This window comes from Channa argus, chromosome 5, assembly GCF_033026475.1.
Source record: "Channa argus isolate prfri chromosome 5, Channa argus male v1.0, whole genome shotgun sequence".
Lineage (NCBI taxonomy): Eukaryota > Metazoa > Chordata > Actinopteri > Anabantiformes > Channidae > Channa > Channa argus.
In genome coordinates, this window is record NC_090201.1 from 24,800,393 (window position 1) to 24,818,608 (window position 18,216).

At 38.2% G+C, this 18,216-nt stretch overlaps 1 protein-coding gene across 2 annotated transcripts; it reads right to left on the bottom strand.

The window, feature by feature from the left end:
* Positions 1–464: 464 nt before the first annotated feature.
* dennd6aa (DENN/MADD domain containing 6Aa) lies at positions 465–16,832 on the bottom strand. 2 transcript variants are annotated; one of them, XM_067505656.1, is made up of 19 exons: positions 16,435–16,832; positions 15,335–15,373; positions 15,106–15,148; positions 11,794–11,906; positions 11,477–11,557; positions 11,155–11,260; positions 10,355–10,434; positions 9,585–9,644; positions 9,449–9,504; positions 8,131–8,253; positions 7,759–7,854; positions 6,802–6,896; positions 6,342–6,407; positions 5,880–5,944; positions 5,201–5,290; positions 4,723–4,886; positions 4,497–4,599; positions 4,029–4,103; positions 465–3,795 (listed from the first exon to the last, which is right to left on the bottom strand). In XM_067505656.1, exons 1-19 carry the CDS (start codon positions 16,663–16,665, stop codon positions 3,637–3,639), a joined length of 1,845 nt encoding a protein of 614 aa, XP_067361757.1. In that variant the 5' UTR covers positions 16,666–16,832; the 3' UTR covers positions 465–3,636. The 2 variants fall into 2 exon arrangements, with proteins under 2 accessions (XP_067361757.1, XP_067361758.1); XM_067505657.1 differs by having other exon boundaries at positions 465–3,768; positions 16,435–16,831.
* Positions 16,833–18,216: the final 1,384 nt, after the last annotated feature.

The following is an 18,216-nucleotide window of genomic DNA, read 5'->3' on the forward strand; positions in this document are numbered from 1 at the left end:
GTGCCTCCGGGAACCGTAGTGGGCAAAGTGTTCTGTTGGGATAATATGGTCTGTGATGACTTTAACTTAAACCACTAACGATGGGCATACGTCCTTAACGACCCCTTAAGGAGACCACAGCTTGTCATAGTCAAGCTTGTCAAGTACTTCTGCCACATTTTTAGTTTATAGCACTGATCATATACCAAAAATTTACTTCTAGTTAACTTCCATCAGCAGTTCATAGTTTAGATTGTAAATACTTATAGATATTTGATATTTGATTCGTTCCTTATCGGTGCCGTTGTCACGTTGTAGCAAAATAGATATCAATTAAAAAACTATTGACGAATGCTGACATTGTCACTAGGATATTTGTGGGGTCATTAGAGGAGAAACACTAAAACTATCAAATTCCCACGGAAAAATTTAAAGTGTCTTCACAACAATATTCGAAGAAAGTGTAAATGACCACCATGAAGCAATTCTATTTATAGCTCTGTATTTAGTAACACATCTGTGGTGATAGCAAAATAATTATTGTACATTCTCTGGGCCCCCATTTCAATTTCCTCAATTATGAACACAACTCTTAATATGAGATTAGCCCTTGTTAAAATTATTTCACTTTCCAAATATAAAACGTAGTATATGGTTGTCCAACAACCAGGTGTCACAGATTGTTTTTTTTTTAATCAATTCTATATTTTTGTTATTTGTGTTTACAACTGTCTGTTTTACAAAGAGGCAAATTTCAAAACATTATACATACAAACATTATCTGTGACATGACAGTTCGAAGTAAAACAACAAAAGAAAACACAATTCACAAGTCCAGTTAACATTTCAATGTGAAATGCAAAATATAACTTTGTCCAGATGTGAAAGCAACTAGAAATTCTTATGCTAGTAATTAGTAGTAATTTGCTCTTAATTTCTGATGATACAAATTAACACAGTAGCTCAGTTGACCTGTTTAACCGTTATTGCTGCCATTATAAATAGTTTTGTTTGTTTTTCAGGCTCATGGTTTAGGTGTCTGTAAATGATCACAAATTCAAATAGACAAACTCAAAACATCTTTCGATCTAAAGTATTTCAAGGATTAAGCCACATTTGTTTACCTTACGTTCACGTTTAGTTTTTTTTTAAAGACGTAGTTCGAAAAACTTTCGGTTTATGGAAATTTAAGGGCTAAACATGCAGCAAGTCATGTTTCCCTTTATTAGAGCAGATTGTTTGTTAGTACACCTGTGCACGTCCCTTGCTCATCCCTCAACACTGAAGGCAGCATAAGGGGTCCTGAGCAGGTTCCTGATCGTGGGTTTTGAAAACCTAGCGTAAGATGAACATTAAAAACTGAGCTGCAGTCATGAACAACTGCCCGTTGGGGCTACAGGAACAGGTTTTCATTCATTCAGACTGAGGCGAACTTATCAAGTCTTTGGTTCTGCTCTTATTCATAAGGCACCAGCATCGTCTCACGCTCAGATTTCAAAAAGCTCCTCCATGTTGGAAAAATCTATTTCAAATTTAAAAGACTGCAAGTTGTAGTGTTGGGTTTTTTCTAATTGGATCAGAAATGCTCACAAGCCACTACACAGTGTATAATCTCTGGTTTACTGTGCAGCCCCCGATCCTCTAAAGGACCGGTCCTTAAAGCTTGGTGGTCAAAAGTTATCAGCCATTGTTGCAGGACTGACAGTATTGCTTTACTTTGACAGCCCCCCCCTAAAAAATTAAAATAAAATAAAGACACCTGAAAATTGAAAACCATGTGAAATTTTCCATTTAAATTCAAAATTATAACAAACAAATGTTGACTTAATAAAAATATTTTTACTCTTGTTCTTCTTTCTAGAAATGGACTTGTATTCATAACTCTGTGGTCTGTATTGCTCACGATAGAAATGAAAAGGACATTTTTCTTTTAAACAATAAGGGAAATGCTCAAAGATGATCACAAATTATTTTTTGAGCATTCAGCTAAAATAAATCATTGCAATGATTTGGGGAAACAAGACTGAAGCTGTACAAGACTGATGCTTCTATTTACAAAAAAATCACTGTCAGTTAACATAATTGAGTCAGCAACAGCCAGACTACAGCAAATGGGTTATATTTTTTAGATTCAGAGAGCAAAAATTATCACTATTCACCGCCGATGTTTTCTGTAACAAAATTTGTAACCAAAACTCAAAAGCATTGAAATTAAAATAAACAAATAAAACAAATAAACTGGCCTTTACTCTCAATTTACCACTAAAGACCTTAACTTTAATAAACAACAATCAGTTGAGAAAAAGCAGCTTGTGAAGTGTCAGTATCGCTTCATTTATGTGTTATGGATCCAATTTTAGTAGGCGAGTTCGTTTATACAGCTGGAGACGCTAAAGGGAAGCCCCCCCCCCGCTGGGAACAAAACCCTGTTCTTAAAAGCCAATCCAGCCAAACTAAAACAGTTGAGGAAAAGAAATTGAGAAAAGCCGAGCGGGGTTGTGCTTAAAAGCCCAACTTCTCCTGGAAGTTACAAGTAAGAAATACTGTGCCAAATTCTCATCTTAACATCTCGTTATCTTGACGTGTGATTTCAAGGTTTCATCTCATAAGGTAATATTACTTACTTAGTAGTCGTACGTTTCACGTGATACAAAATCTGTACCAGGGATCTCATGATTTTATGAATTTTTTATGAACTTGAAATGACAAAATGTTTCACTGCTATGGATTTTCCACGTGTAATCTGTGTCATGTCTTCTCACGTTTTAGTCCTTAGCAATATAAAAAAAAACATTGTCTTTTTACGCTTTAGTTTTCCGAAAAACAAACATAATGACAAACCACATCAATATTTCGGAAGATTTTGAGACTGTTGACACGTAGCACGTTCACAGAAATGTGACTGGTGAAGCACAAAAATGAGCCGCTCGTGGCGCCGACGGTTATTACAGGGTTGCTGGTGCTTAATGCTGTTAGTGTGTTTTAGAGAAATGTCATTGTAAAGCACTGCTTGGCTCTGCTCGGTTCAGTTTGTTTGCATAAAAGTGTCAGCGTGTATGTGAAGGGCACACTGGTCCAGTTAGTGAAGTGCACTTCTTCTAAAAAAAAAAAAAAAAACATGGATGAAAAACTCCAAAGTCTGTTCCACAGGACTGAAGCAACCCATCAGGTTAAAAAAGTAAAAATTAAAAACGTCAAGAGGTAAAAGTGCTGAGCATCAAATATCAGCTGGTGTTTTTCTCCTGCCTTTAAGTTGATGACAAATCCTTCTGCACTCAGGTCACCGCAGGTTCTCACGGACCTTTGGTGATGGGCCATGTGCTGAAAAAGAACTGAAAATGCATCCAGAGTGGCTTCCTCAATCTAATTTTGTCTCTCTGATGAAAAGCATCGACAGTCTAACGATGCTGTAGTTGTGGCTGTTTATCTCAACTCTCATGTTCATTGAGACATAGAAAGTAAAATATAACTGAAGTCAGATGTATATTTAGGAAAAACAAAAATGTGCTGTGTGCTTTCCGTGTTAGACCCAAGCAGAGCTCCTCAAAATGAGATCCGGTCTGAGTAAATGAGGGGTCTCTGCACTTTCCAGGCCACCAAGAAGAGACCCTGTGCCCCCTCAAACTTTCAAACAAGCTTTGAACCGGGGTCAGACGGTCACGGTGTGGAGGGCTTGTGGAGGATGCCCTGCAGGTCTTCGGGTAAGGACAGGATGACAGCCTCGATGTGGGCTCTCAGTTTTGCCAGGGTTCCCAGACGCACCGGGAGCTGCTCCCTCTCAGCCTGACTCTGCAGCAGAGAGCGGCAGGAGTCAGACTGTATTCACCAATATTCACAATACAGGATTTCTGTTAAATTCTTTACCTTCTTTAGGAAGCCACATACTGCAATTTAATAACCATTTCATCATAATAATGACCACGGAATAAAATTATGGTGTAAATCCAAGGAAATGTGGAATTTAATTATTTAGCATCAAATCACTTATATTTGTATTATCATATATAACACTTAGTATTTATTTCTGTCTTGGATGAATTTGCACTGACCAGTTTATCTTTCAGTTTCAGAACCAGATCAACTGTCTCCACCTCTGTGTGCTTTTGGACTCTCTTCTCTAGGTCCTACAGAAAAAAAGAAAGAGACAGGTACTGTAAAAAGACAAATACTGGCAGAGGACAAGGCAGAATGTCTTGACAATTTCCTGGCTTTGTTAAGTACAGGTGACCTTGTTAAAGCAATTTCAAACAGTTTATGTTTGACAGCTCATTCCTGAGACATGAAACAGCTTGAAGCATCAGGAGCAGTGTGAAGTGTTTGATCGACTTCTTTTGCATGAGCCACACAACTACATCAGTAGCTGGACTAAAAGTCTGGCCTATTATACATTTCATGGGAAATGTCGTGTGAAAGTCATTTACAGTTCCCAGAATGTCATAAGCCATGTGGAACAGCAAAAACTAACATGCAGCACAAAAACTAAGAATAGATTAAAATTAAATGAATGAATTACACACCTCCTCACACAGGGCCTCGAGGTGCAGAGCCTCCAGTTTTTGGGTCATCTCTTTTCTCCTGTTGCGGAACCAGCCATCAAAGTTGGGAGATTTGAGGAAATGCCTTCAGACACATAAGACAAACAATTAAAAACTTGTATTTGCACAACACTGACTCCATAACTTCAGTCTGTGCAACTCTGCTCTCACCAACATTAAATTATAGTAAGTAAGTGTGTGTATGTACCTGTAGAGACCTATCCAGTCTCCTTTCAGCCGCGACGTGAGCTGAGGTCCAGCTTTCTCCAGTGTTTTCATGAAGTCCTGCTGAATGAATGGGCGGAGCTGAGGAGGACTCTTCCAGGGGCTGATGGACTTCTGGAGAGGCATCAGACTGGCAACATATCGCTCCTGTAAAGACACACGGCCAGCAGCCAAACTGGTTTAAAGGAGAGATCATTACATAGACTTATGCCTCCTTGTATTTAAAAGACGTTTGTTTAAAGTCTGATAAAAACTGTAACTCACACTCATTGTCCTCTAGAAGTTTAATTATGGTTGTTTCCACAACATTTGACTTAACCCTTAAGAGGTCCATTAAAATCCTAACACATTTGATCCTAATGAATTCTATTCTGGGCTTTTTAACGGTAAAAGCATGAGTGAGACATACAAATAGACTGTACATAGCACCATGTCAAGGTGTGCAGACAATGTGTTGTTACCAGTGGAATGATGAAGCTCTGCGTCAGTTCTAAGAAATACCGTCGAAGAATTGCGTTTTGGGCCTCTGAGGGTCTCTTCTGTTGAACCCCCTGCAAATTAAAAAGGGGGAAAAAAATTAACCTCTTGTCCAGCTAAGTAGCTTTGTCAAGCTTTGATGGCTGATTAGGAATAAGGAGTTTCAGCAGTGTTTCACTGGTCTCTTCATTTTAAAGTTCACAATTAAGGACATATTTCTACATTTTTTTCAAAGTAAATCCAATCAGTTTTAACTTTCAGCTTTGAAGGACAAAGCTTTAATTTTTTAAATTCCCTTTTTCTATAATTTACTTTATTTAACTTTTCACTTTCACTGTCTATGTTATGAAACAAAATACTTAAAAAAAAAAAAGACAAACGAGCACTAAAAGAAATTACGTGGGCCTGCTGAGCAGTCTTTGAAATTTGAAATACATTTTTCCAACATGGAGGAGCTTTTTGTAATCTGAGCGTGGGACGATGCTGGTGCCTTATGAATAAGACTTGATAAATTCGCCTCAGTCTGAGTGAATGAAAACCTGTTCCTGTAGCCACAATGGGCAGTTGTTTATCACTGCAGCTCAATTTTTAATGGTCAACTAAGATGCTACAAGGAAAAAGGAAAGTCATGAATAGGACAAAGGACTAGTGACCCTCTTTTACCTTCTGAAGCTGCTTGATGATTTCTTCATCCTTGTTAAGATATGGTTTATATGCAGTGTACACACCTGCAACACACACACCACATAATAGAAAGAAGAAATGATGAAGAAATTGTCTGACAGACTAGACAGTTCCCCCTGCTACAGTTGTGAATGAGTGGGGGGTGAGCTTCCGGTGAGTTCTGTGTGAAGCTTAATATAAAACAGTCCCTATAGGACTTTGCAGATGTCTTTAGAGATTGTTGTTGCCTTAAAATGCCTGATTTTCTGACAGTTTTTTTTTTTAAATTATGATGCAAGTTGGGATTTTTTTTACGATGCTTTAAATTCCAAGGTTGTGCTGAATTCACGCGAGACTGGTTGATTTCATTGTTCGTAAGATACTGAATTCCTGGTGGGACTAATAAAAAAAAAAAAAAAATTATACTGAAAAAAAAAAGGGGGTGGAATATGAAATATTTACCAGGTTTAGAGTCCAGAGTTTTGAGATTTTTCAGTTTCTTGACTTTCATCTGCTTGGCCATCTCTCCTGAGAGGATGGACAGATGGAGAGAGGACAGATCAGACAGAGAGTTTGTGTTATTGGACGAACCTCATAATGTTTACACAGAGAGACACAAAAAAAAGAGAATGCTGTCCACTGCAGTGAAGTAGCAAGAATAAAAGATATGCTGTGATGCAGCATTAAGATTTTTCCTTCATTAGCACTAAGGCTCATAGACAAAATCAGACCCTGAATTATCTGGACCAGGCTGTCCACACAGTGTACGTGTCTGAGGTCATTTCTGCGGCTGGAGTTTCTATAGTTGTGGGCTGCATTGAATTGCATTAATATGACATTTGCCATGTCCTTAAAGACAAAATGAACATCTGCCTGTAGTGGAACATCTGAAAACATCTTGACTTGCAGCAGTATCATTTACCTGCTTGTTTCATGTCTCCAATGCGAATGATGTGAGGCCAGTGCTGCAGAGTTTTAGCAAAAAAAGGATTGGTCACTCCCAGAATGACTGATGGGCTGCAAAAAGAGAATACAGCAAAATGACGCTACATATATAAGCTTTCAATACTAACAGTATTGAAATACTAACAGACATCATCCAAACTCAAACATTCTTGACTAAGACCTTAGATCTTACTAAGATCTTACAACTAGCATAACGTCACGGTGCACATCTTAGGATCACACTTAAAACAAGCTCATCTCAGAATTCACAGGTTCAAATCCCGGAAACAGCATTAATAATTTGACTGAGACATTGTCCCCTCCCCTCACCATGATTGAAGCGCTACAAAGCAAAGCAGCTCAGAAACCATCAGAACACAGTGGCACGTTCAGCAGATGCAGGGGTGACATGTTAACTGCTTTGTAGGTTATATGCAATGTTTGAATTTGGTCAATTCTGATTCTGCATATGCTTAAAAATATTAAGAATTGGTCTAATGCACAAGAATTAGAAGAAGACAACACTGTCCTTGAAAACACACTTGTTTACAAACCCTGTGGTCCATCTTTCCAAGGGAAGAGATTTTACAAGTCATCACTTAGGGGTTAATTTTGGACAATTGCATTTGGTTTGTCCACACATGTTAAAGTGAAGCGCAGGGCTTTTTGCCAATCAATTCTCTTAGATGTGTCTCCTACTCAGGGAAGGGGTAGCAGACTGCAACACAGTCTTTTAGTTTGACTCCCACATGCATTGCGCTGTGCCTCGTCATTGTCTCTTCTAAAGTGAAGCCACATTTTTGATTGTTTAGCGCGGGCACAGTGTTGTAGGTTGCACGCTACCTGTATACATCCTCGCAGTTATGTAGCCTTTGTTTGGAACCAATAAGAAGAACCTGCCTTCAATTCCCTAATGGTTCATCTTTTTACTCACGGAGCCTGTGTCCTGGTGGTGTACTCCTTAAACTCGCTGTCATGGATGGTGAAGTACGGTCGGAAGTCACTGCAATAACGCAGAGGAGAGATGCAACTGCAGAAAAAGAGAGGAAAAACTCATGTTAATGTTTGAAGCCTGATTAAATTCCATGTGGGGCTTCATGAGCAGAGAACACAAAGGTAAGACAAACATGGCAAGTCAGGTGGCATCTGTTTTAATCTAACCAGTGTGCATGTCAATTCCCTATCATATTACATACAAATTTCTAACATAAATACACAATTTTAAATCCATTATAACATTTGCTATCAAGCATATTATACTACACCTGCTGCAACAATGACCTGCCCATAACCCTCTACAACTCACCTGACCAGTGCCAGCACAGTATCCGATGACTCTGCTGGTGATGGCGCCATGACAACAAGTGCCTCACCCAACAGCACCAACTCCCACAGCATCTGGATGTGGAAGAAGACTGGATAGAAACACCTGGACAGAAGCAGAGTGAAATTAGTGTGTAATAGATGTAGAAGAGTAGGTTTACAGTGCTAGAATATTTTCCTTCCTTATTCTACCAAATAGGTTAAAGGTGACAATACTGCAAAGGTTTTTTAAGACTGAAGACCTCTTGGGTTAATTTTTACCTGAAGAAATTACAATCTGAAATCATTTAAAACATCTTCAACAGCCAATAATCTGAGCTTTGGGAAAAGCTTGGTTGCTAAGACATATGTTTTTGAAAGTGAGCACATTACGATCTGAAATGCTTCTTCTAAGCTTTGCGCATTTACCTTTGGACCAGGAAACACTAGACAGAAAACTTGTGAGTACATGGTCTCAGGATGACAGTGTGCTTTGTTTTCTTCTTAATTTTCCTGACAATGTCACAAAGCTGCTCTGGATTGTAGTTATATGTAGCTTTATCATTTTTAACCTTTTTAATTGTTGGTATTTATTTTTTACTCTTTAAGAACTGCCAGTGATAAAGAATAAATAAACAGGAATATCAGGTTTTTTGATGATACTAATTACCCCAGCAGGATGGCAATGCTGTAAAAACATTAAAACCTTTTAATAATTCCTGTGATTGTGCATGCCAGTCATAGTGACAACGTGGGCGAGATCTGTATATTACGGCACTAACAGCCATTTTCCACTACTGACTTATGGATGTGGGTTAGGGTCCATTTGTACCCATTTTCCTGGGATTTCCATTATCCTCCAGCTACTTTGGAGACAAGTTCCGGGTGCTAAAATTCCCACACCCTCCAGGAGGTGGTAATAAATAAAGTTCTGGGTGCTCACAGGGTTGTTATGCATGACTGGGTAAACATCAGTGTCATCACATCTTAAATATTAGCATAACTAAAACTGTGCTCCTGCCCTAAAGTGGAAAATGAGGTTTAAAATGTACAAGGGGGTGTGGTGTGTTTTAGAGAGACAAACAAATTACTGCAAACATTTTTACTTTATTTTGTTCCATAAAAACTATTTTTGACTGATAATCTGTTGGGTATTAGGTGTTTCTGCTGTGTAACCAGATAAAGGAGCACTGTCAGAAAAAAACCCTGGTCAAAAAGTAAATGGATTTAGCTGCTGCTGCTCCTGCTGCAGTACCACCTATGAAAAGCAAGTGGTGACAGAAAGCATGTGTAGAAAATAATCTGTGACCTGCAGGTCTCACCTGAAGAGGTCAACTTCGTGAATGGTTGGGAGCACGATGGACACCAGACTGTCACTCTGAAAAGACACACTTTCTTTTAGACGGATTTAGTTTGTCACTATTTTCTGTGTGTGGTGGAAATTTTGTGTGTAATCACCTGAGCAGACTGGACCAGCTGTGAAGTTCCTGGTTTGTCATAAGAGGTTGGAATGCGAACCTACAGCAGCACAGGTTCATCACAGACACAATTCAATTCACTTGCACATGATATTGTTCCTGCATTTTCTCTTATTTCCCTAACAAGCTTGTGTTTAAATCCTTCAAAGATTGTAAAATGTATTTGACGGCTGTGTTAGGATGCATCTTGGCACACAGGCAGAACATGATTATACAAACAAAAACAACTCAGCTCAGATTCATTGTTGTGCACTAAAATCTAGCAAAATGTCGAGGATACAGTACAGTGTAATTAGGGGAACTGTCATAAGATGTTTTCAATTGCAAACGAAATGTTTTTTATTTAATTCCACAAAGAATGCAATTTGATTCCTGCTTCATTGTTACTGCAGCCAAATTATGAAAAAGCATAAAGGGAAACCACTAAGAACATTTCGCTCTAGAATTCCTTAGGACTGAATCATGTTTATTAGGTACCGGCAGCAGTTTACTATTATGTGCTAATGAGCTTCCTAGCTGCAATAGTTAGCAGTAGTGACTGTACTTGCTATAGGTCCAATGATGCTCCCTCAAATCCATAAAACGCTACATTTACAAGTACATGTACACATTTACTTAAATACAACTGAGTACAATTTAGGATTAGAAAAGGAGTCTTAGATTTATTAGTTGTTAAATGAAATGTCTACTGGTTTCCACCTCAACAATTTCTGTTTAAGTGTGTGTGTGTGTGTGTGTGTGTGTGTGTACCTTGATCACCACACCCATAATAGGTAGTGTGAGGATCCGTCCAGGATGGGGCGTTGGCCAGCGGTCTATATCATTACAAGCTGTAAATCAAATACACAAAACGTCAGCTGAATCACAATCTATTTAACGCAATTTCAAACATTCACACTGTGGCCAAACAGAGCTCCACTATAATAGAGTAATTAAAGGTTGTTTGCTACTTTATGAGGTTACCAAGATGAAAGTAATAAAGTGTAATCCACCAACCGAATGTTTTAGAGATGGGTTCACAGCATTTCCCAAAAAAAAAATCTAGTGCTTGAGAGAAACTGTTTTTGGGGGACAAAATGTTTGCAGCTTTGTTGGGGAAGAATACTGATGGATTGATGACTTCTTCCCCAGAAGAAAACAGACAGAACGGACACAAAGATATTCCAAAACTTGGACATGAGAAAATCAGCATGGATGTGTAACACGCCGAAAGTTATTTTTATTTTTTATTTTTACATTTGGGTGAAGGAGAAAATGCCTTTAAAAAATGGGCAAAGCCGCAGCTTCTGGGTGAAGTTGCAAGACGTCCAAAGTGCAAAAACAGCAAAACATGTTTGGTTTTCACCGTTGACCTTGTAGTGTCAGATGACACAAAAATGAATGAAAAGTATTTGATTCCTTGAATGGTGAAACAATCAATCTGGTGTAGCTAAAGTTTAAAGTCACACTCAGTGGCTCTTTATGCATGTATACATTACAAAAACTGTGTTTTTGTAAAGATCTGATCACAGCAACAAAAGGTATATGTAGACAGGAAGTGAAGGACTGACCAGCCTCCAAACAGGGTTCCTGTTTCTCAAAGTATTCTGGAGCCATGATCTTCAATAGCGAATGGAAGAAGGTCACATAGGGCAGCTTACTAATCAGAACCAGAGACTGACAGACAGACAGACAGACAGAGAAAGGGAGAAATTAGATTCCCAATCAAGACCAAACCAGCCTAATCTGTTCCAAACACATCAGATTTATTAGTGGGGTGCTGGCAATGAACAAGTTGAAGTGATTAGACATAATTAGCAAGGTAAACAGATTGGGGAGAAATGGGTCTTGTTCTGTGTTCAGTTTGAAATTTCCCTTTGAAAAATCACTGACCTTCTGAAAGTATCCTCTCTTTAAAGTTTTGTCTCGCACCTGACGGAAGTAGACATAACCGTAGTAATGACCCTTTTCCCTCTGCAACACACAAACATACACATACACAAAGAGCTCAAAGACAATCACACAGGCAAAGGGGATCAGAACTGAGTTTTAAATATATAACCCATTTGATGTAGGTGGTTGGGGGATAGTTATGAGGTCCAACTGTGGGGCAGTTTTGGGAAAAAGATTCATCACTTAGCGTGTTGTAAAAAGATAATGGCTCATATACAAATGCTTTGTGATGCACTATAAAACGTGTGTGTCCCAACCTTCAGACAGGGTGGTGCATCCCGGTCAGTGGTATCCAGGAAGCACCCAAGCGACGACTTCCTGTTAGAACCCTGGCGGAAGCGGAAGCAGAACTGGGTGTCGCCAAGGCAACCTGGGAACATTATTTTTTGTCTTAATTGTTATTGACTTATTATTTACTATTTTTACTCTTATAGCATTTGTTAAATTATTTCCATTCAGCACTACAACTACAACATCTCAATATTTCCATAACTAATTAATTATTTTGTTGTGAAAATGTCAGCAAACACTGAAAAATGTCCATCATCTACTAGAGCTTAGGGTGAAGTCATGACATAGCTTGCTGTGGCTAATCGATTAATCCCAGTAAAACAACTCTGTTTCGTACATCTTTCTATTCTTCATAACTCTATTCTAACAAACCATATTCTGATAATCAATGAAATAAATATAACTCCGTGACTTCATGTTAAGTTTTGCTACTGATTCACACCAAGCTGCTCTGTGTATGTGAAACTGAAGAAAAGGATATTTCATCAAATTAGTTTTAATGCAAGTTACAAAATATGTTGTGAAGATGATATTGTGCCATGATTCTTGGGTATTTCCTTCCATGTTAAGTGTTTTTTTTTGTGTATTTCTAGTTTCCTAGACAGGAAGAAGAAACCGGAAAAAAAGCTGAAATAGGAAGTGCATGATGAGTCACCAACGGCCTTTAACATCTACACAACCTGTGCACATTCACCAGCAGATAAAAAACAACGAACTGTAATTAGAAGACATTTCTAATACAAGACACAAACACTTCACGTCACACTCTGTGAGAGTGTAACGTGTGCTTTTTACAGAACAGACACAAACACTTCCCAAAGCTCAGCCAAGGAAGAATAACATCATGCAGTTGGGTTTCGTTCAAGGTCACCCAGCTCTCATTCTGAGGCTGAACGAACCTAACAATCTTCAAATCCTTTCATTATATTTGTGTGATTTTAGTTAGCAAAACTGATCCAGCTAAGGGAAGAAATCGCAAAAAAAAATCATAGAGGAAAGACAAACTGTGGCCTAACTGTCAATAATGTCTCATTAGTTGATGGCGGAGAACCGCTGTAAACTTGATCATTATCACAAATTATATGTTGTAGCATTACAAGAATTTTAGTTGCCGATAATATTTGAATTTCTAACTAATCTAGAGTACTACAATAGATGTTGAAAGAAAGTAAATAAGATTAAACAGTGAATTCGAAAGAAAGAGAAACATAATAGGAAGCTGGGACATAAGCTTTTTACAGAAAAATTAAAATCATGAAGATACAATGGTGACACTTTGCTTCCTGAGGCTCTGGCTAATACCAGTGCTTGGTCTCATTCAACACAGCATTAATATATTTCTTTGGCCACTTGTAAGCAGTGGAACAAGCTAAAGACACAATATCTGACATATTTTCACCTCATAAAGCTGCTGTGGCTCATTTGCCCCTGCAGACATTATCATCATGTTGGTGTATGTTTTGTGTCCACTTGTTGAAAGCAAGTCCAATATTGAGTCTCTTTATGTCTCCGCCATCGCCAGAAAAAATATCAGGCTCCAAAGCCACTTTCTACTGTCTAGTGTTGACCAGGTAGTGGAAAGTTTGTTGTTTAACAAAAGGCAGAGACTTTAAAGCTATGTAGAGCTTCACATGTGGTGTCAAACATCTCTTTGAATATTATTTCCACTACTATAAAAAAAACAGAGCATGTAACAGTTTTTTTTTTTTTTAATTATGGTCCAAAACACATCTTATTGTGGAGAGGTGCTTTCTACACCCCAGGGAAAGTCAGGCTCACTAAATACAACTGGCAGCAGTATAGAGATATTCACTTCTAGAAATTGAGTCAGGTTATAAAACTTAACTACTTTCAACCAATGTCAACAAATTCTGGTCTTTTTATTGTACCTAACCAACACCTAAAAGTGTGTGCTGAGTCAATCAGGCAGTTGTAGCTCAGTTGGTAATGTAGTCATCCATGGACCAGGGGGTCAGGGGTCCCGGCTACGCGTTAAAGTGTCCTTGGGCAAGACCCTGAACCCCAAGTTCCTCCCTGTGGATCAGTTGAGCACCTAGCTTGGCAGCCACTGCCATTGGTGTGTGTGTGTGTGTGAGAGAGAATGAGAAGTAACGCTGTAAAGCAGCCATTTACAATCTAGAATCTCATGCAACCACTAGCTCAAGTTGCTTATTGTATACAAAATATCAAAGTGTACATTTTGAAATCTTTGTTAAATTAAACAAAGAGTTAATGTATTTCTATATTGAAGGTTTACAGAATAAATGTAGCATTTTGTTGGATAATGATGGATGAATCATATTCATAACTGACTTATTGTAATACATAAAGAGGAACAGATTATAAACCAGAAGTAATCCACACATATCTACTGCTCACAGTAGATATCATATGCAATATTGTCGATAGATAATGAGCTCTTTTTGGCGTATCAGTCAAGTCTTATCCATCTGACTCATTAAATAATGTGGCAGCTGAGGTTCAGGCAGTTCAACACATTTATTGATTTCTGATAAGACCAAGAGTTTCTAGTTTTAATTCCCTTTCATTCGAGTCATATTTCATGTTTTAGTACAGGAGATATAGTTCCTCCACTTTTGATCTGATGCTGAGGTAAACAGCCTCAGATTAAAGTTTAATTTCAGCATTTTAACATCCATCAACCTTTCATTTAAATGCAGTGTACAGCGGTACAGAGACAACACAACAATTCATGTGTCAAAACTACGCAGTGGATACACTGCACTTTCTTGTACATTAATTCTGCTGTGACAAGCCATAAAGTGGATTAAAGTCAAATGATGCCAATTCTGGCCAAGATGTGACACAGAGTTATGAGAGATACTGAGGGTGTGCAAATGCATTCTGTGACATCTCGCTCTCTGACAAACACCTAAGTACATTGTCCTAATCCTGTCTTTATTCTGGGGCCTGGAAGTTCATCAGTTTCACCTCCCACTGACTCACAGTCTACAAATAAACACACCTGCAGAAACACACGATTTTTACAGAGGTGTGTGTGTGTGTATAAACCAATCCAACCAACCACTTTCACACTCAGCATTTTCTATTTGTCAGGACTGACTGTAAAAACTGAAAGCCCAGCATTCTCGCCCAATTCACACAGACTGTCCAGCTGTGTGGAGGTGACATGAAGTTGAACAACAACTTATACCACCTAGTTCTTCAAGCACAAGTCTCCACTGTGGTTTGGAGTTTCTGCTGTGCCAAGAGATCCCAGACAGTCTGATGTTGAAAAGGCTGAAACAGGAACTTACCTGAATTGGAGTCAGGAAAGGATAGGTAGCAGATACTCATTTTCTGGAGAGAAAAAAAAAAGAAAAATTAATTTTTGTACCTGAAGGTTGATATAGTATTGTTATAGCCCCCAATTCAATGTTACAGCTCACATATTTTTCTCTAATTTATCATCATGTGAAAACTTTATTTACAGCAGGAATACAAAACTAACTTTTTTAAAAATGTCACCCAGTGAGTTAAACTGACCTCTTTCTCCGATAGTTTGGAATGATGAGGGTAAATAACCTGAAAGACAGAGGATCACACTTATCACACAGCAGGAGCTTATTAACTTTTTCTAATGCAACTAGGTCCAATACTTTGTGTTATGTGATGCTTTTGCTGCATTTGTTTTTCAGCAGTCACCAAGGTGCATACAATCCTCAAATTATGGTCTCAAAAATTGGTACTGTGCAATCAATATGCTGACTATGATAGTATAATAGTGTAAGAAAAAAACAAAACAATACCAACCATTATTAATTGTTGCTTTTCACTCTGATATCAGAATGTTGAATCAGTTTTTCCTGGTTTCCTTAATTTGCTAAGATTCTAAACTGAACAACTGTGGGCAATTCGGACAATGTGTCTAACATTTGTAAATGATAGGGAAGTTTCACAATTTGGTGCCATTTTACAGACCTGACAATAACCATTTAGTTAATAGGTTACTAGTAGATCATAATAAAAAGAATTTTTAGTGATTCATCTGATGTGGCTTTATATCTGCAAGGACTAACCTAAATAAAATAATTACATTCTAATTAGAAACTACTCTAATAAAAATAGAAGCAAGAGTCAGTTTTTGTGTCTCAGTCAATTAAAGAAGTGAAACTGAGAAACCTGCAAGAGTCTAAAGCTTACAAAACTGTGCAGACCTTTGCTTCTTTGTATTGCATTCCCAATTTTTTAAGTTAATTAATATTTATACCACAAAGTCTTGTTTGAACAACAGGTGTTGGTGCCTTCAGCCTCGATAACTTCTTAGCAGTGATGCTTCGCTCATCTCCCAAAGTTTTAATGCACAAACCGTTCAGTAACTACGAAGAAGTTAACGTTAGAGCCGAGTGCATTTACGTGAAACAACTTTATTGTGGTATTAAGGCAGAATGTGTATGTAAACTCGCCGACACTGTCGAAAAAGCCAAAACTAACAGCTTAATGTAGAAGTTTGGAGGCTTGTGTTCTCCACTCCAGGAAATAGCCTGAGCCTTCCAGACCTGCTAACTTAACGTTAGACATTTTTAGCCACGGCGTAGAAGACTTTTACATGACCCGAATGTCCCTGGCGGCTCCTTCCTTCTCACCTCCACCGCCTGTCCCAGCTCCAGGTCGAACCCAACTACACAGATGCAGTGCAGCCAGGCGGAGAACCGGTCCCAAGGCAGTAAGAGACCCTCCGCCGGCTCCTCGTCGCCTCCGGGCCCGGGTGGCAGCGTTATCTCCTCGGCTGGGGAAATGCTGCTAGCATCCTGGTCGTCCAGATCCTCCGGCTCTTCGACCTGCTCCCCCAACTCCTCCGGGCCCTGCAGAGCCATGGCGACGGCCCGACACGGATGCTCAGATGACTTGGGGAATGTCAATAGTTTCCAAAATATGTTTATCTGGTGTTTCTGGTTGGTGTCCCCTCAGGTATCAGCAACAGAAAGCTGGTAAGCGATACAGAAAGTAGCCACTTAGCTAGTACTTAGCATAGCATGACGTATTACGTAGACGTAATAAAACGTAATCCCGCCATCACGTAACCCCGCCCCTGGGAACAAGTTGTATTTTACAACAGACTTTCGAAGAGGTCAGGATTGTTCAGTAGAGTGATTAAAAAGATCTATTTATTGTCAGTAGCGGAAAGTAAATATGTACATTTAGTAAACTACTTAATATCCTACTTTGACTCACTATAATTCAGAGGGAAATAGGTTGGCATTAATCCTTTCTCTCCAATAAATTTATCTTACAACTTATTACTGTTGAGAACTAGGTTATTACCTCAAATAGGCTAGGATTTATTGATCCCTGGTGGAAAATTAACAGGCTAATCTGCAGAATGTAAAGTAATTAACATAATAAGAATAAAACATACACTAAGCCAAAACATCACGTCAGTCAAATAGAGCTCCAGCTTTATCAGCTGCTAAAGTGATGTCCACAACGATAATAATTGCACTCATCAAAAGAATGAACTATGTACTGAGATTTTTAGATAGTAAATAAGTAGTTTGTCTTTTTAATCAAAATTAGATACATATACTTTGAGGTACTTAAACATGTTGGAAGATTATTGAAAAATATATTGCATTTAATAAACTGCAGATTTTTTTTCTTATTTTACATTTAGTTATTTCATAAAAACTCTTCCTTCCTTATGCATATGGAATTTGCTCAACTTAATTTCCAATTTAGTGAATTAAATGCTAAAAGATTATTACATCAGTTTAAGCTATAAGCGAGACTTAATAGGAATCTGTCATCTTTACTGACAGTTATTCTGCACTTTTAATGTTATGTTTAATATTTGAAAATTTTATTTATGTTAAGTAAGTATTCTTGTATTTTCTTGTTAACTGAAATTGTTCAAAACTGCCACTTCTTCTACAAGCACTCTCAGTCTGTTCTGCTGGCTCTGCATTGTTTCCCTTTCATTGAATGAATGACTTCTTCAATTGCATTCTGACTCTCAGTGTGAGTCAGGAACAAGGCACTAAATCAGCTTTTACCTTAATCCTTTAATAGCTCAATCACTGATCAAGCAGATGGATAAGGCAGACTGGGGGTGCTCCCATTGGGAAAGGGGAAACCCACAATCAGGCTGAGTTTTATGTATTCTACATTGGGTTTTTTATACCCTGGTCCAACCAATGTTATAAACTGACAACATTTACTATATCAATGCCAAACCAATGACTAGAAAATGTAACAAAAACACATTTGCCTAAAACAATCATGTAGCAAACCTTATGGTAATAATATTGTATGTTATGGGTGCTGAGATTACACATAACATCTCACGTCAACCAAGGATCTGGAGAAAATCTTAAAATTTCATTTTATTAGGAAGTTTAAAGCCTTATCATCTAACAATATTACTTAAG

What these genes read in the sequence shown, in the direction of transcription:
- dennd6aa (XM_067505656.1), bottom strand. Translation starts at nt 16,665, where the DNA reads ATGGCTCTGCAGGGCCCGGAGGAGTTGGGGGAGCAGGTCGAAGAGCCG. An exon ending in ATGCACCACCCTGTCTGAAG is followed by an intron (nt 11,558 to 11,793) that starts GTTGGGACACAC and finishes TGTGTGTTGCAG; the next exon opens with AGGGAAAAGGGTCATTACTA. An exon ending in AACTCTGGACTCTAAACCTG is followed by an intron (nt 5,945 to 6,341) that starts GTAAATATTTCA and finishes TGTGTGTTGCAG; the next exon opens with GTGTGTACACTGCATATAAA.